Source organism: Passer domesticus, chromosome Z (assembly GCF_036417665.1).
Source record: "Passer domesticus isolate bPasDom1 chromosome Z, bPasDom1.hap1, whole genome shotgun sequence".
Lineage (NCBI taxonomy): Eukaryota > Metazoa > Chordata > Aves > Passeriformes > Passeridae > Passer > Passer domesticus.
The window spans coordinates 4819894-4840823 of record NC_087512.1 but is presented as its reverse complement, the minus strand read 5'-3'; the positions used below and the strand labels follow the sequence as shown (position 1 = coordinate 4840823).

At 39.1% G+C, this 20930-nt stretch overlaps 1 protein-coding gene across 3 annotated transcripts in view; it reads left to right on the top strand.

Moving 5' to 3' along the window:
- Window positions 1-924: 924 nt before the first annotated feature.
- The window catches only part of PIK3C3 (phosphatidylinositol 3-kinase catalytic subunit type 3), a 66544-nt gene continuing 46538 nt past the window's right edge, over window positions 925-20930 (top strand). For all 3 annotated transcript variants that reach the window (XR_010352084.1, XM_064402790.1, XM_064402791.1), the window contains exons 1-10: window positions 925-1082; window positions 3101-3289; window positions 3783-3926; window positions 6159-6288; window positions 10193-10279; window positions 12228-12323; window positions 18193-18264; window positions 19356-19460; window positions 19927-20019; window positions 20205-20390. Coding sequence is in view for 2 of the 3 variants with exons in the window: in XM_064402790.1 (XP_064258860.1) it covers window positions 1015-1082; window positions 3101-3289; window positions 3783-3926; window positions 6159-6288; window positions 10193-10279; window positions 12228-12323; window positions 18193-18264; window positions 19356-19460; window positions 19927-20019; window positions 20205-20390 (1170 nt within the window). In the remaining variant the exon portion in view is untranslated. The remainder of the gene's footprint in view (window positions 1083-3100; window positions 3290-3782; window positions 3927-6158; window positions 6289-10192; window positions 10280-12227; window positions 12324-18192; window positions 18265-19355; window positions 19461-19926; window positions 20020-20204; window positions 20391-20930) is intronic.

The following is a 20930-nucleotide window of genomic DNA, read 5'->3' as shown; positions in this document are numbered from 1 at the left end:
CCCCAGCCTTGGTGAAGACCCTTTCCTTGAGCTGACATTATATAACTTGTACGAAAACTACTTAATTAATCAAAATGTAGGGGCATTGCTGTAAAAGTTATTAACGCTGAACTTCTATGTATAAATAATGACATAGCTGAATGGAGCTCTGAGCTCTGGCGGGAGCCCTGATCTAGAGGAAGGTGTTCATGCCCATGGCAGGAGGTTGGAAAAAAAGAGCTTTAACTTCCTTTCCAAGCCAAACTATTCTATGAAGTTCCAAAGGATGCCATGAGGATGGTGAAAGGTCTGGAAGTGGAGCCTTAAGAGCAGTAGCAGAGGGCACTTGGTTTGTTAGGCCTGGAGGAGATGGAGGGGACAAATCATTATGGTTTCCAACATCCTCATGAGGGGAAGAGGAGGGGCGGGTAATGATCTCTTTATTCTTGTGACAGCAATAAGATCTGAAGGAATAGCCTGAGGCTGAGTCAGGGGAGGTTCAGGCTGGATTTCAGGAAAAGGTTTTTCTCCCCGAGGGTGGCTGGGCACTGGAACAGGCTGCCCAGGGATGTGGTCACAACACCAAGCTTGACAGAGTTTAAGAGGCATTTGGGCACCGCTCTCAGACACGTGGCTCCTACTATGTAGTTGGGACATCCTGAGCAGGGCCAGGAGCTGGACTCGATGATCCTTGCAGGTCCCTTGAAACTCGGGATACTCTGTGATTCTGTGAGGCTGTTGCCAGGCTCCATCCCCCCCCCACCCTCAGGCGGCACAGCAGCCAGTCGGGGCCGCAGCCATCTCGCCGCCGCGCGCTGCCGCCGCCATGTCGCGCACCGCGCACCCGGGCGCTGAGGGAGGGGGGGAGCGGGGGCGGCCGCAGGCCGGCGGCCATTTTGGTCAAGGGCCGGCACCGCTCCTTCCTCCCTTACTCAAGATGGCGGCGGCGGCGCATGCTCGGAGCGCGGCCGGGGAGGCCGGCGCTGCTGCCCGCGGGCGCTGAGGGGCGGGCGGGGAGCAACAGCGGCGGCGGCCATGGGCGAGACCGAGAGGCTTTATTATGTGTACAGCTGCGACCTGGACATCAACGTGCAGCTGAAGATGTGAGTGAGAGGCGTCGGGGCTCAGAGGGAAGCGGTGGCTGCCGCCCGGAGGGGGTACCGGGCCGCTGGTGCCGCAGCCCGGCGGTGCCCGGGCACAGGCGGTGCTGGCTCAGCTCCGGGTGCCGCGTCCCTGCCACCGTCCCGGCCCGCGGGGAGCGGCGGGGGCCGGGCCGGAGCTGTGCGGCGAGCGAGTGCCCAGGTGTGCCGTGTCCTCAGGTGCTCCAGGGCAGCGATTGTCAGGGCTGGCTCCCGTAGCCTCTCACCTGTCCTGGAATCACAGCTTGCTTTGCGTTACAAGGGAGCTTTAAAGCCTATTCTGTTACACCCCCTGCTATGGACAGGGACACGTTCCACTATCCCAGGCTGGTCCCAGCCCCGTCCATCCTGGCCTTTAGCGCTCCCAGGGATGGGGCAGCCGCAGCTTCTCTGAGCAGCCTGTGCCAGGGCATTACTACCTTCACAGTAAATAACTTTTTCCTCATTAATATGAATCTACTCTGTCTGAAGCCATCCCCCCCACCCTGTCACTACATGCTTCTGTAAATGGTCTTGAATATTGTTTCCTGTAAGTTTCCTTCAGGAACTGGAGGGCCACCACTGTGCCACAGCTGACTCCTAAGTGTTAAGGGAAGGAGATAAACTGGTGCCACTGCTGCTGCTTCTTTCCATGCTCCTGTGAAAGCATGGTGGTCTTAGTGGGGTGTTTTACTGTAGCAAGATCCAGGTGCTGCAGCATGTAAATATATTCCTACCTGAGCATGTGGAAGCACTTTTGTTGAAGGTGGAGTTGCCCTACAATGATGTAATTTTTGTTTTGTTTTTTAAGTTACTTCACTTCATCACAGCAATGAGAAGTTTGAGAAGTAGGAGGGATGTGGCTGACTCTCAAATGTCATGTACCCAATGGTGGTACATTAAGTATCTTGCACTTCTCTGGCTAACTAACTTGTAGAAGCCTGTTAAGGGTTGTTTAATTTCTGAACAGGAGATGGTAGTGGAAGGTGGCCCCACTCATGACAAGGGTTGAAACTGGATGATCTTTTAAGGTCCTTGTGAGCCCACACTGTTCTGTGCCATCAGAGTCAGACTCATGTGACCTCTTTGATAGTTCATTCCACCAAACAAAATTAAAATTAGCAGTTTTTTGGCTTTTTTTTGTTTTAGCCCGTACAAGTGTATGTCATCCTTAGAAGGTACAGTGCCAGTTCCATGCAAGTAACCTATTAATTTACTCTGAAATGGATTTGTGGAAACAAATAAATTTTTGTTTGCTGAAGGATTCATCTTACATGTTTTCCCATCTCCATCACCTCAATTGTTTTGTTTTGTTTTGTTTTGTTTTGTTTTAACTAGTGCATCCACAGACAGGTATCTAATGTGCGTGTCTGTTTTCATTGTGGTATGGCTGAAGCCTGAGAAATTCCATCAATTCCTCTTAACAGTAACATTGTGCAAAGTGCTTAATGACCTTAACCAAATTTTATTTGAACAGTCTACTTAAGTGAACTTTATTTTGTTGTGGATTTGAGAGATTATTGACTTCCAAAGCCAGTCATACATTTCATAGATCTTAAAAACTTACTTACCATAGTTGTTTTGGTTTTATTTTTCCAAATAGTATTTGGAGCACATGTAATCTGATGTTTGTTTTGTCTATTTTAATAATAGCAGCACATGTCTTCTCATTTATTGTTGCCCTACTTAAGGTCTGTCTGAGAATCCACAGGTTGTACTAGAAGTTACCTACATTTAAAAGACAAACAAGTAATTCTTGCCTTCCCTGCTCTTGCCCTCATCCCTGCCTAAATCAGTACAGCAATACATTCCGTGTTTGCTCAGCATTTCACATCCTGAGTTCCTCTCTGGTGTTTGGATTTCACTACAAGCAGTAGTGCAAAGTGAGAATAGCCTCAGTTCTGGGTGATCTAAGTATAAGCTATGGAAATGCAATAGGATTTCTACTATGGATAGAATAAATTCTGGCTTACTTATGTTTTCTTCTTTTCCTCTTCCCATAGAGGAAGTCTGGAAGGGAAAAGAGAGCAGAAAAGCTACAAAGCTCTCTTAGAAGATCCGATGCTGAAGTTCTCGGGACTGTACCAAGAGACTTGCTCTGACTTGTATGTAACTTGTCAGGTGTTTGCAGAGGGGAAGCCGCTTGCTCTTCCAGTTAGAACTTCGTACAAGGCTTTTAGCACTAGATGGAAGTAAGTAGCTTGCCTTTTATTTCATATTCCTCATAGTTAGTGGGGCACCAAGTGTTTGTTCCTGTCAGAAAGATTTGTTTCCTGTTGTCTCCTACAAAATGGCTTGTGCTTCTTCAAGTGTCCGTATGGTTAGTGTTATCCCGCCAGCACTAAAACAACCTTTTTGTGTAAAGGTAAGTGATAAAATTGCTACTTGTGTGCTTGAGCATGTTGTGCTACTTTAAGTAACTTCTGGGGCCTGGAGTGATACATTTTCATGATGTTTGCTGACAGCCTCATCCTTGCTACTCTGTCATCAGGCCAGAATATTTTTCTTTTGGTCTGTAGCCTTTTAGTCATGATCCAGACAGGTGTTTGAATGGATAAACCCACAGGAAAATAGTCAGTTTGCCCTAAGAAATCTTTATTCTGAGAAGTATCTGGATTGTGTAAACTAATAGAGAGTAACTTGAGTTGTAAAGCTTTATGACTAATAAAAAGTGTTTCTCTGCAGCTGGAACGAATGGCTGAAACTGCCTGTGAAGTATCCAGACTTGCCTCGAAATGCTCAGGTGGCTCTGACCATCTGGGATGTGTATGGACCTGGTAAAGCCGTTCCTGTGGGAGGGACAACGGTCTCGCTCTTCGGAAAATATGGGTATACTGCTTTTTCTTCTCTGGTACACATTCACAGCTCACCTGTGAATAGTAATGTAGCATGGGTTATGAGAGATACATTTTTAAATATTTTCCAAACTAGGTTAACAGTTCCATGTTTGAAAAACCAGATGCATAGGTGATTTGCTCCTAATTATTCCCGAGTGTAGTTTCACACTTGCTGCAGTGTTCTATAAAAGAAGTGTTCTGTATAACACAGTTTTTTCTTTGTTTTTTTTGATGGTCTGCAAGCTTGGATTTTAAGATGGCAAGTGCTGAAATCACCTCACATCTACACCCTTGTACTGCATGGATGGCAGTACTGATTACTTTTAAAAAATTGTTGAATTGGCTTGCAATTAGTCTGTGAATGCATTGCTATTTATAGAAAGTAAAATGTCACTCAGTAAATCAGCACTTTTCAAAGTTAATATGCTAAGATCCAATAGAGGGTGCGTAAATGGAGTAAATTTGTGGATGGTAAGACTCAAGTGGGAAGGATTACAATAATAATCTGTGAGGTGAACAATATGCCGAAAGAATCTTACCTAAGTGCAAAGGAGACTGAGAAAACAGGTTGTGGTCTAAGGAAGATTAAGAGGCACATGTACTTTTTTGCAGTTGATTGTTATCACATACAGAGTGGGGAGCAGCTGTCCAGGAAAAAAGAGGAACAGACTTGTAGTTCACAGTGAATCTTAAATTTTGTGTGCTTCAGCGTCATGGTGCTCTTGTAAAATGTGTGAACAACATTGACTACATAAAAGGTTTACAAATATATGCATCAGAGACACTTCTGTACCCTATTCTTTTCTTATCCTTTCCTTTTCCACTCAGCTGGGGTGTTTTCTGTTCCTTCTAACCAACTTCAGTCAAATTTCAGACTACTGGGAGTCTGTATCATTGAATGTCTAGCAAGTAGGTGTGATGGAGGAAGTGTGCCTAGTCAGGCTGAAAAAAATGAACATATGAACATTTTTCTAGTGTATATACTGCTGGAAAATGGGAAGAAATAGCCTGTTTTGCCTTGCCAGGGGATGAGAAATAATAAGGTTAAACTGAAGTGTAGGAGAAGTTTAGATTATCATTAGGAAAGCTGCTCTAATGGTGCTTGAATGCCGAAAGTGACCATAGGGAGAGGTTGTATCTCTCTCATTGAGAATACTGCTTAACCAAAAAGGATGACATTGCCTTAAGGCAAAACATTGAACCTGTTCTACTGGACTGTGCCCTAAAGACTGCTGGTAGCTGTTAAAGCATTAAAGCACAGTACCTGGAAAAAGATAAAAATAAATTTATAAGTCTTACTTCCATCATGTGGAACTTGGATGAAGTAAATGGAAAGAAACAAAAAAAGTTTTGAAGTTTGAAGTTTTTAAAAGAAAACCCTTGTAGTAATACTCCATGAAGTGTAAATTAAATGTCAGATGATCTTTTAAGTTGTTACTTCTCATTTTTAATGATTTGCTTTTTAAAATGTTCCTGTCGGTTGTATTTATCTGAAGTTTTTAGCGTTAAGTGATCAGGTCTTATTGGCAAAGGTAATGAATGCACTTGATTTCTTGGGGCATCTTTTATGGGTGGATCAGCACAAATGTGCAAGGTAAGCAGGGTTTTTGCAGCGGAAAGATGTGGTCAGTTACCTTGGAAAGTTCTATTTACTGCACACTTTCAATTATCAATTCAGTTTCAAGCACTGGTGGAGAAAGCGGTATGTGGAGAATTTTGGCATTTTTTTCTTGGTATGTTTTTTTTATTATTATTATTTGGCAGCTCAGAGGTCTGCTTTATGGCCGTTGACCTTCAAATGCAACTTAGGTAGCTTTTTAGTTGATTTTTTTCATACTGACAGACTTAGGGTTACTGTTACAATTTGCAAGTCAAGAGGAATACTTTCTGCTTTATCACAAATAATAAAACTATGAAGGTTGAGCTTTCTCCTCAGTTTGTGTTTGTACCAACCCACTGGCTTTGGGAATTACCCATTTCTCTTCTTCTTGCCTAATAAATTATCTCTGACTTCACAAATTTCTTCTAAACTCCATGTGGCAGTAAAATAAAGGTTGTAGAGGACACAAAGTTCAAGGCACTTACGCAGTAGAGTTCAATTATACAATTTTGTAGTTTTGACTAGGGAAGCAACTTCATTTTCTCGCAGCTGCTGCTCAACTTTGATTCCTGACAGCTGTATTATTTTGAGTTTACTGAAGTGATTCTGCATTTTTCTCTGCAGTATGTTTCGACAAGGAATGCATGACTTGAAAGTCTGGCCTAATGTAGAAGCTGATGGCTCCGAGCCCACCAAAACTCCTGGGAGAACCAGCAGTACAGTCTCTGAAGATCAAATGAGCCGCTTGGCAAAGGTAATGGAATAGCAAGTAACCTTTCAAATGTCTGTGACAAGCATGCACTTCACTGGAGAGAAATGAAGGCAGCTTCCAGTGCTGTTTTCTCACGTGATAGTTCCCTTCCTTTGGTTATTTAGGTGTTTCACAGGATTTATACAGAGTAGTAAAGCAGATCATATATAATTACTTCTGAAGTGTTTTTTTAAAAAACCCTTCTATTGCATGCATAGCATTTTGTTGGTACAATTTAAGATCTAAATTCTTTGTAAAGAATGAAAACATGAATATGCCTTAAAGATGCTTAAAGCCAAAATTCCATCAGATTTAATAAAAGCCTCTCCTAACAGTGACTTGTGAGGACTGTTGAGTTTCTTTCAGAAGCCATCTATTATCTTTGAGGCTGTCTGGTGTAGTGTTCAGAAGTGGTGTCATACCTGTACATTAGAAAGAGCTTGAGTAGAACTGCAAAAATTAACCCAAGTTTCTTTAATTTAAGATCACAAATATGTATATTAGTATTTTTGCCTGCAAGTTTTTGATGGCAGAATATGTTCTTGTCATCAAAATTGGTCAGAGTGTGTTAGTTACAGGGCTGTTTTACTAGATGACTTCTGATTATTCAGGTAAGCTTATCCCAAGTTTTCCAAACTGCTCAGTCTGCTTACTCAGTGAGCCTTCTTCTTAATCTTGATCTCCCAGATTTTATGCAGGCCTTTGTGGGACTCCCAATGAAAGATAGAACCATTTTCTCATCTAGAGATTTATGACAGTGATAAACTAACTTTCATTTAAGGGTCTCTGTTTTATTAGTGTAGTTTGCACTGAATTGATAATGGAAAGCTCATTAAAGCCAGTGGTGCCCCATTTCTTCATCATAGTAGAATAAATGCCCTCTGGCCTAAGGAATCTCTGTAGAGAGATGCTAAATATCAAGTCTTATTTCCAGTTCATCACATGGTTATATGATGGATGCTGTGGGTTTCTGAGAAAGGCTTTGAGGGTATAGGCCATGCCTTTCCTGTTAGTTCTGTTAGACAGACATTACCATTCACTCTCTGTAGCTCAAAAAGCACAAATAAAATACAGTACTTAAGTCTTAAAATAGCTCATTCTGTTTTAGCCTGTGTGATTTTGGCACTTGGAAGATGATGGCCCAAGGCCTCTGAGGAGTAGGAGGGAATTCTTTCACATCCTATTTGAGAGTTGCAGTTAAGGCTAACAGAAAGCAATAACGTCACTGCCCCTATTATTTTCTTCTGAAAGCTGTTTTGGGAGATGCTAATTTCTGAAAGAGGAGCGTTTTCATTGATATTTTGTTGTGGTCCTTTTTATAAAACTATTTTACCATCAAATGCTAGGGAAATTAGGGTTTCTGGGTAGTGTGTCTACGGGAGCTTTCATTTGCACAGCTCTTCACATAGCAGAAGAGGTTCTTAGGATGTGTCACTCATAAATAGCCATTGTTCAAACACAATCAGCTTCAGTTCTTCTGTGACTTATTCTTAGTTTCTGAATGCCTTCTCATAGTACTCTCATAGTGTGAAGGTATATTTAAATATAGGTAAAAGGACTAGGACTTGGGTACATAACATGGCAAGTTTGTGTGGGCTTTGTTGTTCTTGGTTTGTTGTTTTTTGGGTTTTATTTCTGTTTACTGAACAGATTGTCCAGTGTTGTGCTATTGATTGATATCTGTTACCAGAGCCCAAACTAGAGTCTTTCAGGTAACAGGTAACTTTAGAGAAGAGCTCATGAAGGATCTTTTCTCCATCTGAAAGATAACTCCTTTCTTGACGTGCTTCTGAGTTTATGTCTGTGTGTGTTTTTTATTGTTACATGGAATTTGTATAAAACCAATGACTAGGTGGTCAAGGAGTTTTACTTTACCTTAAATAATTGATACTGTGGCAAGTCTCCCCTTTTATGTTGAGGTGCCATATGGTTGTGCTCTCACAAAACACATGAATGTTGCTAGTAAAACTGGTGCTGATAGAAAAACCATGGTTTTGCATTCTGGAGGCATTGTGAATGCAGATTTTTTGTGTACTAAGAAATACTAATGGGAAGAGTATTTTAGCATTCTCAAACATGAATGACATTAAGAGGTTTCTCCCATGAGTGGTGTGTTAATTTATTCTTCTTAAAGTATTCTTAAGTTCTTTTTGATCCATTCATTTCCGTCACACCTTCTGCTGGCTGAATGAAATTAGATAATAGTAATGTTGAGATACTATCTGAAGAGATGCATCTTACTTAGTAGCAAATGCTTCTTTCCTTGAAGGGGATACTAGCTTCTCTCTTACTTTAAACTGTAAATACTAATTCAAAACAGTTCTTCATATGTTCTTCATATGCTCACAGATCTTCCAGGTCTTGTATGCAGACCTAGTTAATTGCTGTATTACAACTTTTTTCCTCTATGTGGGAGGTTTAAAGGTTTAAAATATTAAGCATTTTCTTCTGAAACACACAAAATAACTTTCATTTTATTTTCTAGTGCAGTGAACAAGAAAATGAGCTACTAAGAATTTGTGACCCAGTTTTTTTCTCCAAGACTTTGAGTGCACAAACTTTAGCCCAACATACTTGTGCCTGTACTGTTAAGACATCAGTTTAGTGAGGGTTTGAGAGAGAATAATGAAACAGTAAAATTGGTGCCAACTCTTCAGTTCTCTCTCTTCATAGTGACTTTTAGTGTACCTCTGGTGTTGAGCTATGGAAGGTCTAGTGCACATATCTGACAGATTGTGCAACCTAGACATCTCCCAGTGTATCCCAAGTTTTAAATCTTCTGTATTGTTTTTTTTGTACTAATACCATCTCCAGTTCTATGTGGAAGCAGCAGGCTGCTCTTGTGTTCTCCTGCATCCAGTACTTTCATTCCTGCTGTCCTGGGTCTCTTTATTGCTTGTCCCTTAGCTGGGCAAGAAGCAACAGTCAGTGTCACTGTATGGCCTGTTCACATTCAGTTGCTCAGGTGACCACAGAACAAAGTTAATGAAATAATGGTTTTAACCTTTCCCCTAATAAAAATAATTTTGAGCGGTCTCTTTGCTAGCCATTTTCTAGATAGGTAATAATTTCTTTGAGATATGAAGGAACTTCATAGAGAAGGAACTCTGCATCTCTTGCATTCTGCAATAACTGCTGGGTTTTTTTGAATACCTGTCATTTCTTAGCAGCCAAAAAGCTGATCTTCATATTTGTGTGGTCTTCTTCTGGATAAAAAAAAATCATAAAAAATTTCATTAAAAATTCTGTTAGTGTATCTGAAGCTACAAGTAATATGCTCTCATTTTGTCTTCCATTCTTAATGAGTCCTTTAAACAACTTTCTTGCTATTGGTACAGCAGTTTGTAAACATAGGAATAAAACTTGAACTACTTATCAGATGACTAAAGGAGAGAGCAAGCTGTCTATGACTTGCTCTAAGATCTTCAGTTGACCCAGTTATAGTCCCACTCTGGGAACAGCCTTTCCTTTTTAGGAAAGGCTGACATGGGCAGAATTATTCAGTATGGATAGTTTATTAAATACTTTATTTTTGTTTGGTTCAGTGAGTTTTACTATATGAAACATAGTAATACAAAAGTGGGATGTCTTTTTTACATGACTTTAGTTAAGAAACAAGTTCCTGTTTTTGCTGTGTTAAAAATGCAAATGTGATATGCATGGATAATTATTATGGTCTTTGCTGGGATTGGTGTTTTAGATTGTAGACTTATTTTTATGGCATGGTTTGGCTGTTTACAAGGTCTGTACTACATCACTATGTGTCTGCTATACAAAGTGAGTACAGTTTTTTTCAGTTCCTTTTTTTTTGGTCTGATTTCATATTACTATCTCTGTTACAACTTGGGTGTTCTTTTTCTTGCTCTGAGCAATTTAAATGATATCATTGTGGTTTTTTTTCATACAGCTCACCAAGTCTCATCGGCAAGGTCACATGGTGAAAGTGGATTGGCTGGACAGACTCACCTTCAGAGAAATAGAAATGATCAATGAGGTAAGTTCTTGTAGGGTCAGGTTTGGAATTTTTTGGGGTTTTATCATGCTAATATGAACCTTCACTTCTTCAGGAGACTTAACTCTTAACTGCTTGGTTTTATTACCTTCAACTGCCAGTGCAAAGGGTGAAGGAAAAAGTAATTCTTTGGAAATTTAAAGTTGATTTTACTTTAGCAATAATGAGAATCACAGAATAGATTGGTTTGGAAGGGACCTTTTAAACGCCATCTAGTCCATCCCCCCTGCAATGAGCAGGGACATCTTCAGTTGGATCAGGATTACTCTGGGCCCTTTCCAGGCTGATATTGAATGTTTGTGGGGTTGTGGTTTCTCCCATTTCTCTGGACAACCTGTGCCAGGGCCTCAGCACTCCCACAGTCAAGTCTTCTCACTCCATGCTCTTGTCTAAAGTCCTTCTCCAGCTCTCCTGCCTTTAGGCACTGGAAGGGCTTCTAAAGGCCCTGGAGCCTCCTCCAGGCTGAACAACCCCAGTTCTCCCAGCCAGTCTCAAAAGCAAAGGTATTCCAGCCCTTGGGGTATCTTAGTGGCCTCCTGGATTCCCTCCATCAGGTCCACATCTTTTTCATGTGGAGGTCCCAGAGGTGGATGCAGCTCTGCAGGCGGGGCCTCACAGCGCAGAGGGGCAGAGTCCCGTCCTGTGACCTGCTGCCCACCCTGCTGAGGAGCAGCTCAGCACAGGGCCAGCATTTCATCCACCACAGCACACAGCTGTCTTAGCTGTTTTCAGCTTCAAGTGAACTTGATCATGGAAGACAGACTTTATTAATAATTTGGAACAGCTTGGAACAAGCACTGTTAAGCATGGCTAACTTAGCTCTAGGATTTTGGGTTGTGATAGGGAGCTTTTTAGACATTTGACCTCTTCCTTGGCTTCAGACCTGTTCAACTATATTAACTTCGGGTGCAGAGAAAAGACATTTGTAGTTTTGAACAAATATTTTTAAAAAATAAAATAATCTGTTAGTTTAATTCCTAAATGAGATTCTAACCTCATTGATCAAAATCAGCTCAAACTGTTTGATTTGTTATACTTGTCTTGCACCAAAAAACTCTGGTTTTTTTCTGTGCCCTGAGATTTTTGTTGTTTTATTGGTAACTGGAGGTTTGGAAGTCAGATTCTTTTTTTTAACTAAAATCTGTGGTTTTATAAATCTCTATAAATATTTTGATGGTTTTTAAAAATTAGCCTATCATCTTTTTTATCCCATTTTTTCCTTCCGTTTTTTCTTTTTCACTGACAGTAAAAGTACAGTGAAATAAAAGTTTTTAGACCTGCTTTAAACAGAGAACCACTTTGTCTATGGTGGAAACACATTATGAATGCGTTTAATGAATTGAAATTACTAATTGTTAAACTTTTTTCTTGTTTCTCACCCAGATTTTAACATTCTAGGCACTTTTTCTAAGTAGAGCGTTTTAAAAATGCATATATGAGCAAATCTTCCTCTGAAGATGAATAAGCTGTAAATCTAATCTTGTAGTCCAAGTTTATTTTGTCTCTTTTATGGTGTTGGTTTAAAAAAATGATTTGTTTTTTCTATATCCTCTGTTTTTTACTTTGATGTGCATAATTATAGATAATGATTTAGACAAAAAAAGCAAACACGAACTACCCATTGGTCATCTGATTATTCTGCACTGCTTTTTTTTGTACCTTTAGCCCACAGCTGGAAGCTGCTGATGAAAACAGGTTTTCATCTGTTCAGTGTGAATATGTATCATGAAGTGGGAATGTGAGGTAGTAAGAGGAAGGAGGTGATAAGGTCTCAAGTAGTTCTATGAAATGATTAAATAATTGCTGCAATAGCTGATAACCTAATTAATCAGTTCCAGCACAAAGGAGGTAGGGTAGTTGCTGTACTAAGAATGCTGAAGATTGATGCCCTGCAAAAAATGATACACATCTGTGGTGGCTCTTTCCTCAGAGGGAAAAACGAAGCTCCAATTTTATGTACCTGATGATTGAATTCCGTTGCGTCAAGTGCGATGATAAAGAATATGGAATAGTTTACTACGAAAAGGTATGTGCCCTACAGGCTTTATGGTTGTCTTTAAAAAGCAGCATATGCACCTAAAATGAATGGGTTTTTCTGCTGAGATGAAATATTCTGCTGCAGTAGAGCAGCAGACAGCTGTCAGTGGCAACTGTTTATGTACACACAAATCAAATAGTATAGATGCAACATGATTGCAGATGTCAGTCATTTGTGTAATAGTGTTCAAGATTACAGAATTTAACAAGTGTGAGTGATTAAAAACTTTCTGATTGATAGTTCCTTCAGTCATCCAGCAGTACTTTCTGAGTAGCTGTATGTAAAATTATGACTTGGATCCGGAGGATATGTACCTGTATTGAGTGGTAACTTTATAGAAGATGAGTTATTAAAACTTCACACAGGAGCTCTGCTGATGAACATTTTCTGTGAAATGAACAAATAGGAAGTTTAGTCTTTCGTACTGAAAATGCTGTGGAGTAATTAAGTAAAAGACTTGAGATTGGAATGTCTTGCATCTTTTCTTGCAGTTTATGAAACAGATCTGCAAAGCAATGCCTTCAGTATTTTTCTGAAGTTAAAATTTAATGGGATGAAGGATTGACAGTGAGCTTAACAGACATCAGTGTGGTGTTGGAAGGCGTTATCACTCTATGTATTGTGGAAAAACCCACTGAGATGGAAAAAGCAGTGTATCTGTAATCTGGTTTAAAAAAAAATAGTTTCTTAGATTTTTCATCGTGTTTAGATTCATCAGAAGTCAGAAAGTGACTGAATAATGCAGCATTATTGGAAGAAGATAGAAGGTAGGAAAAGAAACTGGAGTGCTCTTGAGACCAGAGGCACTAACTTTAAGCAGCATTTATTCTGAGAATTTTAAAAAGATTAATTAATTAGACAAAATGTTAATATAATGGGAAATTGATTACAAGTATTTCTGTGTATCTGGCTGCTACTGTTTGGCCTGTCCTGAAAGAGCTGTGATCTAACTTAAAATTTTTGAAGAAGGCAGTGAAAAATACAGTAATAAATAGCAAAAATCAGGATTAAAAAAAGAGAGAGAGCGAAAACAGGTCAGAATCTGCTTCAATTATTTGATATATTACAAGACTTGGGAGTTTTTTGGCTTTCAGGAGGGTTTTCTGAGAACAGTGTTTGGTTGGAGCTTTTTGGTAGGTTTTGTGGCAGGGAACAGTTGATTTGATTTTCTTTTTGTGACTTTGTTTTTCTTTTAATTTAATTTCTTGGTGAATTTTGGTACTATGGATGAAAGTGGGTTTTGTGCAGCTGTCTAGGTTAGCTGTTCGCTGTTCAGCATTTCTTTTTGGGGACTGTAGTTGACAGTGAGACCTCTCCACACGTTTCAAATACTTTTGCCTATAGAATAGCTTTTTTTGCAGTGCATCTGTACACTTATCCTAGAATTAGCAATTACAGAGGACTGTGCTGTTGCAAAACTATCTTGTGTTAAAAATCACAAAATGAAATAATGAAAATGAAAATTTCATTAAAAATGAAACCTACAATGTGTCAGATTTCCCCATGAACAAAATAGTATTATTTACTTTTATGGAAATACTTGTCTGGAGAGTACAACAGAATATGATGAAAATACTGAAACTTTTTACTAACAGCTAGCTCTTTCCATGAGAACATGCTCTTGGCACTTTTCTTTTTATGAATGAGCATGGTGTTCCTAAAAATGACTTCTCTCCATTGCCTCCAGCAACCTGGCAATAATTCACAATTATAGGTGAATTATTCCTGATTTACACACATGATTTCTTAGTTTTCCATCATTGTGGTTTTATAGATGTGCACAATACAGGAAAGAAGATTCAGACTCCAAGCATGCATCTTTCTTTTAACAGATGTTTCTGAAGCATATTAAAAGTGCATGGAGCAGAATAACTATGAATTGGCTGGTCTTGCAGAAATAAAGTAATTGAATGTGTAATAGTACATGTTAGAGCTGTAACTAACTGCAGTTTGAAGGATTTGTTGTTACAAAGTATCTTTCCAACAAGTTCTTGACCCTTTTCTGGCAGCAGTAGGAAATGGTACATAAATTAGTGCTTGTTTTCTCAGTTTTGTCGTGCTTCCAGTTACAGTCTGCAGTCTGTGTATCGGCCATCGCCAATCCAGTGCACCAAGCATAATGAAAGAAGGTTCTGTTGTCACCTGCTTGTGACCGATAGTCACAGTGGAGATTACTTGTCACAGTTTTGTTGATATATTTGTTTTCAAGTGTTTAGGAAGAGCTAGCCTGTTAAACAGCAACTGATAGGATTTGGGGTTCTTTGACTTGACATTCAATTACAATGAAGTGAGGTGGCAGTGTCTCTTTCCATGTTCTGTGTTAACTTAATTTAAATACAGTGTTCAAAATGTGAGGAATAGGGTCTGCTAGTAATGACAGCATCACTTTTGATTCTCCATTTGGGCAGAAATTCTGTGTGACTTACCAAGTACAAATAACACCAGCATTTATCACTAGTGTATTTTTGTGCAGGTTTCAAGTGAAACATGTCTTTGGCTAAATGATTGCACTGCTGCATCCAGTTCATTAAAAAAGATAAATAAATTTGATTATCAGAGATCTTTCATGGATTTAAAGGAAGAAGTACTGTCTACACCAGTGGTTGTCTGTCCTTTTTTTTTTTTTTTTTTTGTTGGGGAGATGTTGGTTTGCATTGTTGTTACTTTAAATGGTGTTTTGGTTAAAAAATAAGATAGACAGAACCTCCTTATTTATTTGTGCTCTGAAGCTGATTTTCAGGCAAATACAGAGGAAGGTTGCTGGTTTGGAAAATTCTGCAAATTTAGTGGACTGTCCTAAATGAACTCTAATATTTGTATAAAGTCACTCACACTGACCTTATTGTAGTGAAATATCTGCAGAACTCTATAACACAGCAGTTTAAAGCAAGTTGAGGCTGTTTAATGTTGATGTTGCTTTTGTTTCCTGGTGGCAGAATCGCAGGTCATCTCAGGTTCTGCCTGTGCTAGGAAGTGTTGCAGCCAAGAGGAGCAGATTCACTGAGGGAAGAGGCTGCTGAAGGCCCAGTGTCTGCACCGTGTTCTTGTGCTCTGGTCTGTCTTTCATCACATCCCACGTGGTTGTTGGCAGTCAGAGGATGTCAGGGATTTCTGAGATTTCTATGATGTTAACTAAAGCTGACTATATGGGCATGATCAGGAAAGACACTTCAAAAGTATGCACTTGGCCAAATTCAAGTGCTAATTCAGGCATTGGTTTGGTTGAGTAAGTTTGTATGTCAGGGTTGTGGTGCTGCACATGTTCCTCTCAAGGTATAATGGAGAATTACAGAAGGGTAGTTAAACAGCTGACATCCTTCACAGAACAGTTAATGTAATTGTGCCTTCTTGAGTATTTCATTAAAGAGTCTGCTTTTAAATGCTTGCTCCTGACACCGTAACTTGTCCCATGAATTCTTGGAAAAACTTGATTTCATGGCAAGTTTTGGTTGAGCTTAAGGATTTGTTGTGTCATGCAGTGAAACACTGAGAATGGTTTTTCTGGTGCTTGAACTGAATGGATAGAACTTGTCAGCTTCACTCTACAGCATGATCTGACTACATTCAAAGAGTTTAAAATAAACAGTCATTATCATGATTCTTTTGAAAGATTCCAAAAAGAGTTGTCAGCAATGCGTGTACAAATCATTCTTTTAACATTAGTCTTCAGAAAAAAAATCTCCTTAAACTTCATTTATAAACATTTGCACATGACACATTGGAAGGCTTTGCTCTTTTTTTTGTTTTGTTTTGTTGTTTTTGTTTTGTAAGTAAGCAAAATTTAGACAGTAGTGCTTTTGTCATTCTCATCCTGGGGAGTTTTGAATTTTTAATGTCTGCCAGAAACTTCTAATTGTGGGGCAAGTGCTCCACTTTACCACTCTGCAACCTTTCCTTTTTCAGTTAATGTATCTGATTTTATTATTTTTTCACTGAGGGAAAAATACAGGAATGGATGTTACTGCTGCTTATCCTAGAGAATCCTCATGGGACCTGGATACTCTAAAGAGTTTGAATGCATGTTAGTAACAAGTTAGTATCTTGTTACCGAATTGCCTCTTGTGTCAAGTTTTTCATACAGGGTTTTTATGTGAAGGTTCTAAACAGAGTGGAGACTTGTCACTCGGAGATTGGAATCTTGTGTTTTTGTAAAGGCAAAGTCAGATTGCAGCCTTAGAGTTTAGAATTGGAAGATAAAGTATTGGTAGACAGAAATAGATCTATCAGCAGATGTGTTTATGAGAAGCATTCCTCCCACCTGCAACAATTCTATTGGTTTTTATATACTTTGACTTTATGAAGCTACTGTGACATGATCTGAGCATTCTGCCTGGTGAGATGGCAGAGGCTTAATACAATGTGCAGGCTGATCTGTTACTCTGATTCCAGCCCAGTTCAGTCTACTGTTAGTGATGCAGCATATTTTGTTATTATGGAAGTACCTTGATGCTATTATTTCTGTGCAGTGAAGTCAGAGCTAAGTTCATTATTTAGGCAGTATGCTTTTAGAGCAGCGATACTGTAAACAAGTGTCATCTTTGCTTCTTCAGTGTTTGTGTGCATGCTTTTTTTAAAAGACTAATGAGAAAAGCAACTTGCTCATATTCTGGGACCATCATAAGCCACAGGCAGACTGTGGTTATTTCCCTCAAGTAGGAAGGATATGCTTTCACTTTGACTTTTGTCAAAATTGCTACTTCAGAAAGGCATAGAAAATTAGGAAATGTAATTAAAAGTGTCTTTCTAAAGAAGCATTTTAATAATTAGAGATGTTTTACTGTAGCCAGCAGCGCAAAATTTATGTAGTAGGAAAAAAAATGTTTCTCCTGGGAGGTTAATGGCAGTTTTAAAATCATGTATCTTGTTGGTGACAAATTATTCTCCCCTTGAAACAACCTCTCCTTTGAAAGTTACCTCTGAAAACTACAAAAGTAAAGCTATCCCAAAGGCTGTATGTGATGGGAAAAGTAGGGGGGAAAAAAGATGATGGGGACAGAAAGAAACCTGAGCAAGTTACCTCAGAACTCAGTTACTGTGAGGAATGTTGGTATGTCAAAATATTTTATTGTGATCTCAAATTTACAGCAAAATAAATGAATACAGACTCAGTATAAATATAGCAGAGCACATGTTATGCTGAGCTTGTTTTGTTCTGAGTTTGGCTCTTTTATTCTGTATTTTAAATGAAGTGTCTTCTCATAGCTTTTATTAATGTTAGTTACCCTTCAGAAACCCTTGTGTTATGAAACACAAAACCACATTGCTGTGTGTCTAGAAGACAGAGTTGCTACTTTTGTAATGTGGTGGCAGGCTTTTAATTTTTTTTCTTTGTGTCTGATTCAAACAGGAATCTTTTAGCTTCTACCTTCCTTAATGAGGCAGCACATATTAGACTCCAAGTATGTACAGCCAGTGATACATAAGGTTACATACATCTTTCTGTTGAACTTTTGAAGTGTTAAACTTTTAGGAAATATTTTCTCCAACCTGGTGGGTTTTTTTCTAGAAAACTGTGTGGGTTTGGTGGAAATACAGAGCCTGGTTTTGTTTCTCTTCATGCTTCCAGAGGACATGTGACAATGATGGCAAATTTCTCCACTCACCTGTGTGGCATCATAGTAGTGAGCTGTCAAGCTGTGTTTCCTCTGGTGAACTTCCATCTGTCTTGCCAAATCGTTTGTGATCTGGGAAAAAGACAGACACGAAAAATAATCTGTTTATTACTTTATTTTCCCCCCTTAAACTGTCAGCAGTTGAATCATTATTCTACTGTAGTAGAGTTCACAATGCATTAATATGATACATTTTCTCCCTAAAGTTGAGATGTTTAATATGCCTTCAACTTTTTGTCATTCAGGATGGTGATGAGTCATCTCCAATTTTAACAAGTCCTGAAATTGTTAAGATTCCAGATCCCCAGATGTCTATGGTAAGCATGCTACATGTGCTGCCATCTGTATTACAGAATTACTGTTGAACTTTTCATAAATGTAGATGAAAGCTTGCCATCTTAAATATCTTAAAATTCCAGTGGCAAGATATATTCAACCAGTTGAGAAATATCAGTGGGTTTGAATTTTCTATTTTTTTTATTTCTGCTGCTGCTAGATTAAAATACAAGGATTGATTTAATGCTTATGTTCACCTCCTCCTTTCCATGCATAATGTTCTTGCTTCTGATGTGTAAGAAAGCAGAGAAGGGGGATTGTTGGCAAAAGAGATCAGAGGGTGGGAGGATAAGAGGGAGCTGAAGAAGAGGAATGTAGAATTTAGAGACTGGTGCAAATACTCTTGGTGACTTCCTCTGTTAAAATGATTTTCTCCCTACACTCTCTTATATGTTGTCTTTCATGTAGACAGTGCCTAAATACAGTTCTAGAAAAGATTTCCATTATTGTGGATGCCAATTCAGTGGGACTGGTATTGGCAGCTTTGGGAACCTTAATGTAAGTGGGCTTGTCCTGGCAACACTGTTTGAGCACCGTGTAATCTAACATTGCAATAGCAAGTCTGACAATGCTGGAAACTGCCTTGGCTGCTGAAAACTCGTTGGCACTGTGGCTGCTATTGTGGCTCCTACTGTTGCTAACACGGTATTAACAGTGGGACAAGTTTTTGAGGTGTTTTTTCTTGCATACAAAGCTTTATGCTGCAAACATCATCCTAAAGAAAATGTTTATGAAGTGTTTAGCACGTTTGAGTGCTGTCAGTCATGGGTGTGTTGACTGAAACGCTTATATTTTACAGCAGTTCACCAAAAGGCAAGGTAAGGTTTGTTAATGCTAAGTCAGAAACTGAAACAGACCCTTAAAACTCCCAAGAACCCTCCATGTATTAGTAAAGGAATTTTATTTTTTTTTAAATAAACAAAGAAAAAAAGCCAGAAGATGCTGTACTTTCAGATTTGAATTTTCATTTTCATGCATTTTCAAGAGACTGGTGAGTCTTCTCTAGATGGTTTTGTTTCAATTTTCTCTGAAATTTAGTATTCATAAATATTGACTTACCCTCTGCATTTAGGAGAACTTAGTAGAAAGCAAACATCATAAACTTGCTCGAAGTTTAAGAAGTGGACCTTCTGATCATGACCTGAAGCCTAATGCAACTACACGAGACCAGCTTAATGTAAGTCAGTCATATGATGGCTAAGTTCAATTTTATTAGGTAGGTTGGTAATTATATGTGGTGACAGTTTAAGGAGAATACAGTTAATTTTAGTTTATAGAAAATCATTAATTAAATGTTTCAGAGCATTTAGATAGAAGAGCCCAACTCAGAAAGGAACACAAGGTGCTTGTTCATTTTTTTTTAAACCGTTTAGGGGGTTTAAGAATGTGTATTTTGTGCATGTCATATAGGTGTGAGTGGTACACTTAAAGCAACTGTGTTTGCCTGCACTGTCAATTCAATCAAGAATGTAACTGAGAAGCATCACCATGATACCATAGCTTTGTGTTGTTGGAAAGCTTTATTTTTTTCCCTAGCAATTTTTGTGTTGTCATTGTTGTGCTTTCTCACAGTATACCTTGTTAACTTGTTGATTATGCCTGTTCACATTTTTTAACTCACTTTCTGACTGTGTATCAAATAGATCATAGTGAGTTATCCACCAACAAAGCAACTAACGTATGAGGAACAGGATTTGGTGTGGAAATTCAGATATTACCTTACTCATCAGGAGAAGGTAAGTTGAGTTGTTAAATGGTTTGGGCTGGAAGGGACCTTGTTACTTATATCAGTAAGCTTTTCCAGGCCTGTACTTATAAAATATAATCTGAATCTAGTTCTACCTTTGTGTGAGACATCTGTTTTTGAAATAATTTTCTTTGACTAGTTTTATGCTGATGAATTGTCCAATCTCCTCTTTAGGCCTTGACAAAGTTCCTGAAGTGCGTCAACTGGGATCTACCACAAGAGGCAAAGCAAGCACTGGAGCTGCTGGGTAAATGGAAGCCCATGGATGTGGAAGACTCACTGGAGCTTCTGTCATCTCACTTCACCAACCCAACGGTGCGGCGCTATGCTGTCGCCAGGCTTCAGCAGGCTGATGATGAGGTATTCACTGGTCTGTTGGTACATGGTAAAGTCAGCTGGTGTCAGGATTTTTGATCTCATTGAGTCCTTGAAATGTTTGCTACTTTTTGCGACATTTTAGTGAATATTGATAAAGGAAAACAAAAGGTGACTCACTGTGTTGCTATTTATTGTATGGTTTTTGGGGAGCAATCTTTACATTATTAAGTGTCACACATTGATAATTGTCTTAGCATGTACTGCCAGTAGTAGCTTTCTCAGTAGTAGCTGGTTTTGTTAAACAAGGTAAAACAGCAGTATGCTCTCATCAAAAACAAGTGATAAATTTTGAGTGATAACCTGCAGAACTGCTCTGAACTTGAATAGTCAGTGGAAGGATTTTCAGCAGATCCATCTGGTGAATTCAGTATATCATCAAACTCTTTTGCTAAAGAAAATGAGTAGAAGATTATTTGTGGAAATGAAGTCTTTCTAATTGTATACTGATTAGCATGTGATGAGCTGTGATTATGAATAGAGCCCACTTAATAGTATCTAATATGTTAAATACCAGTGATTTAT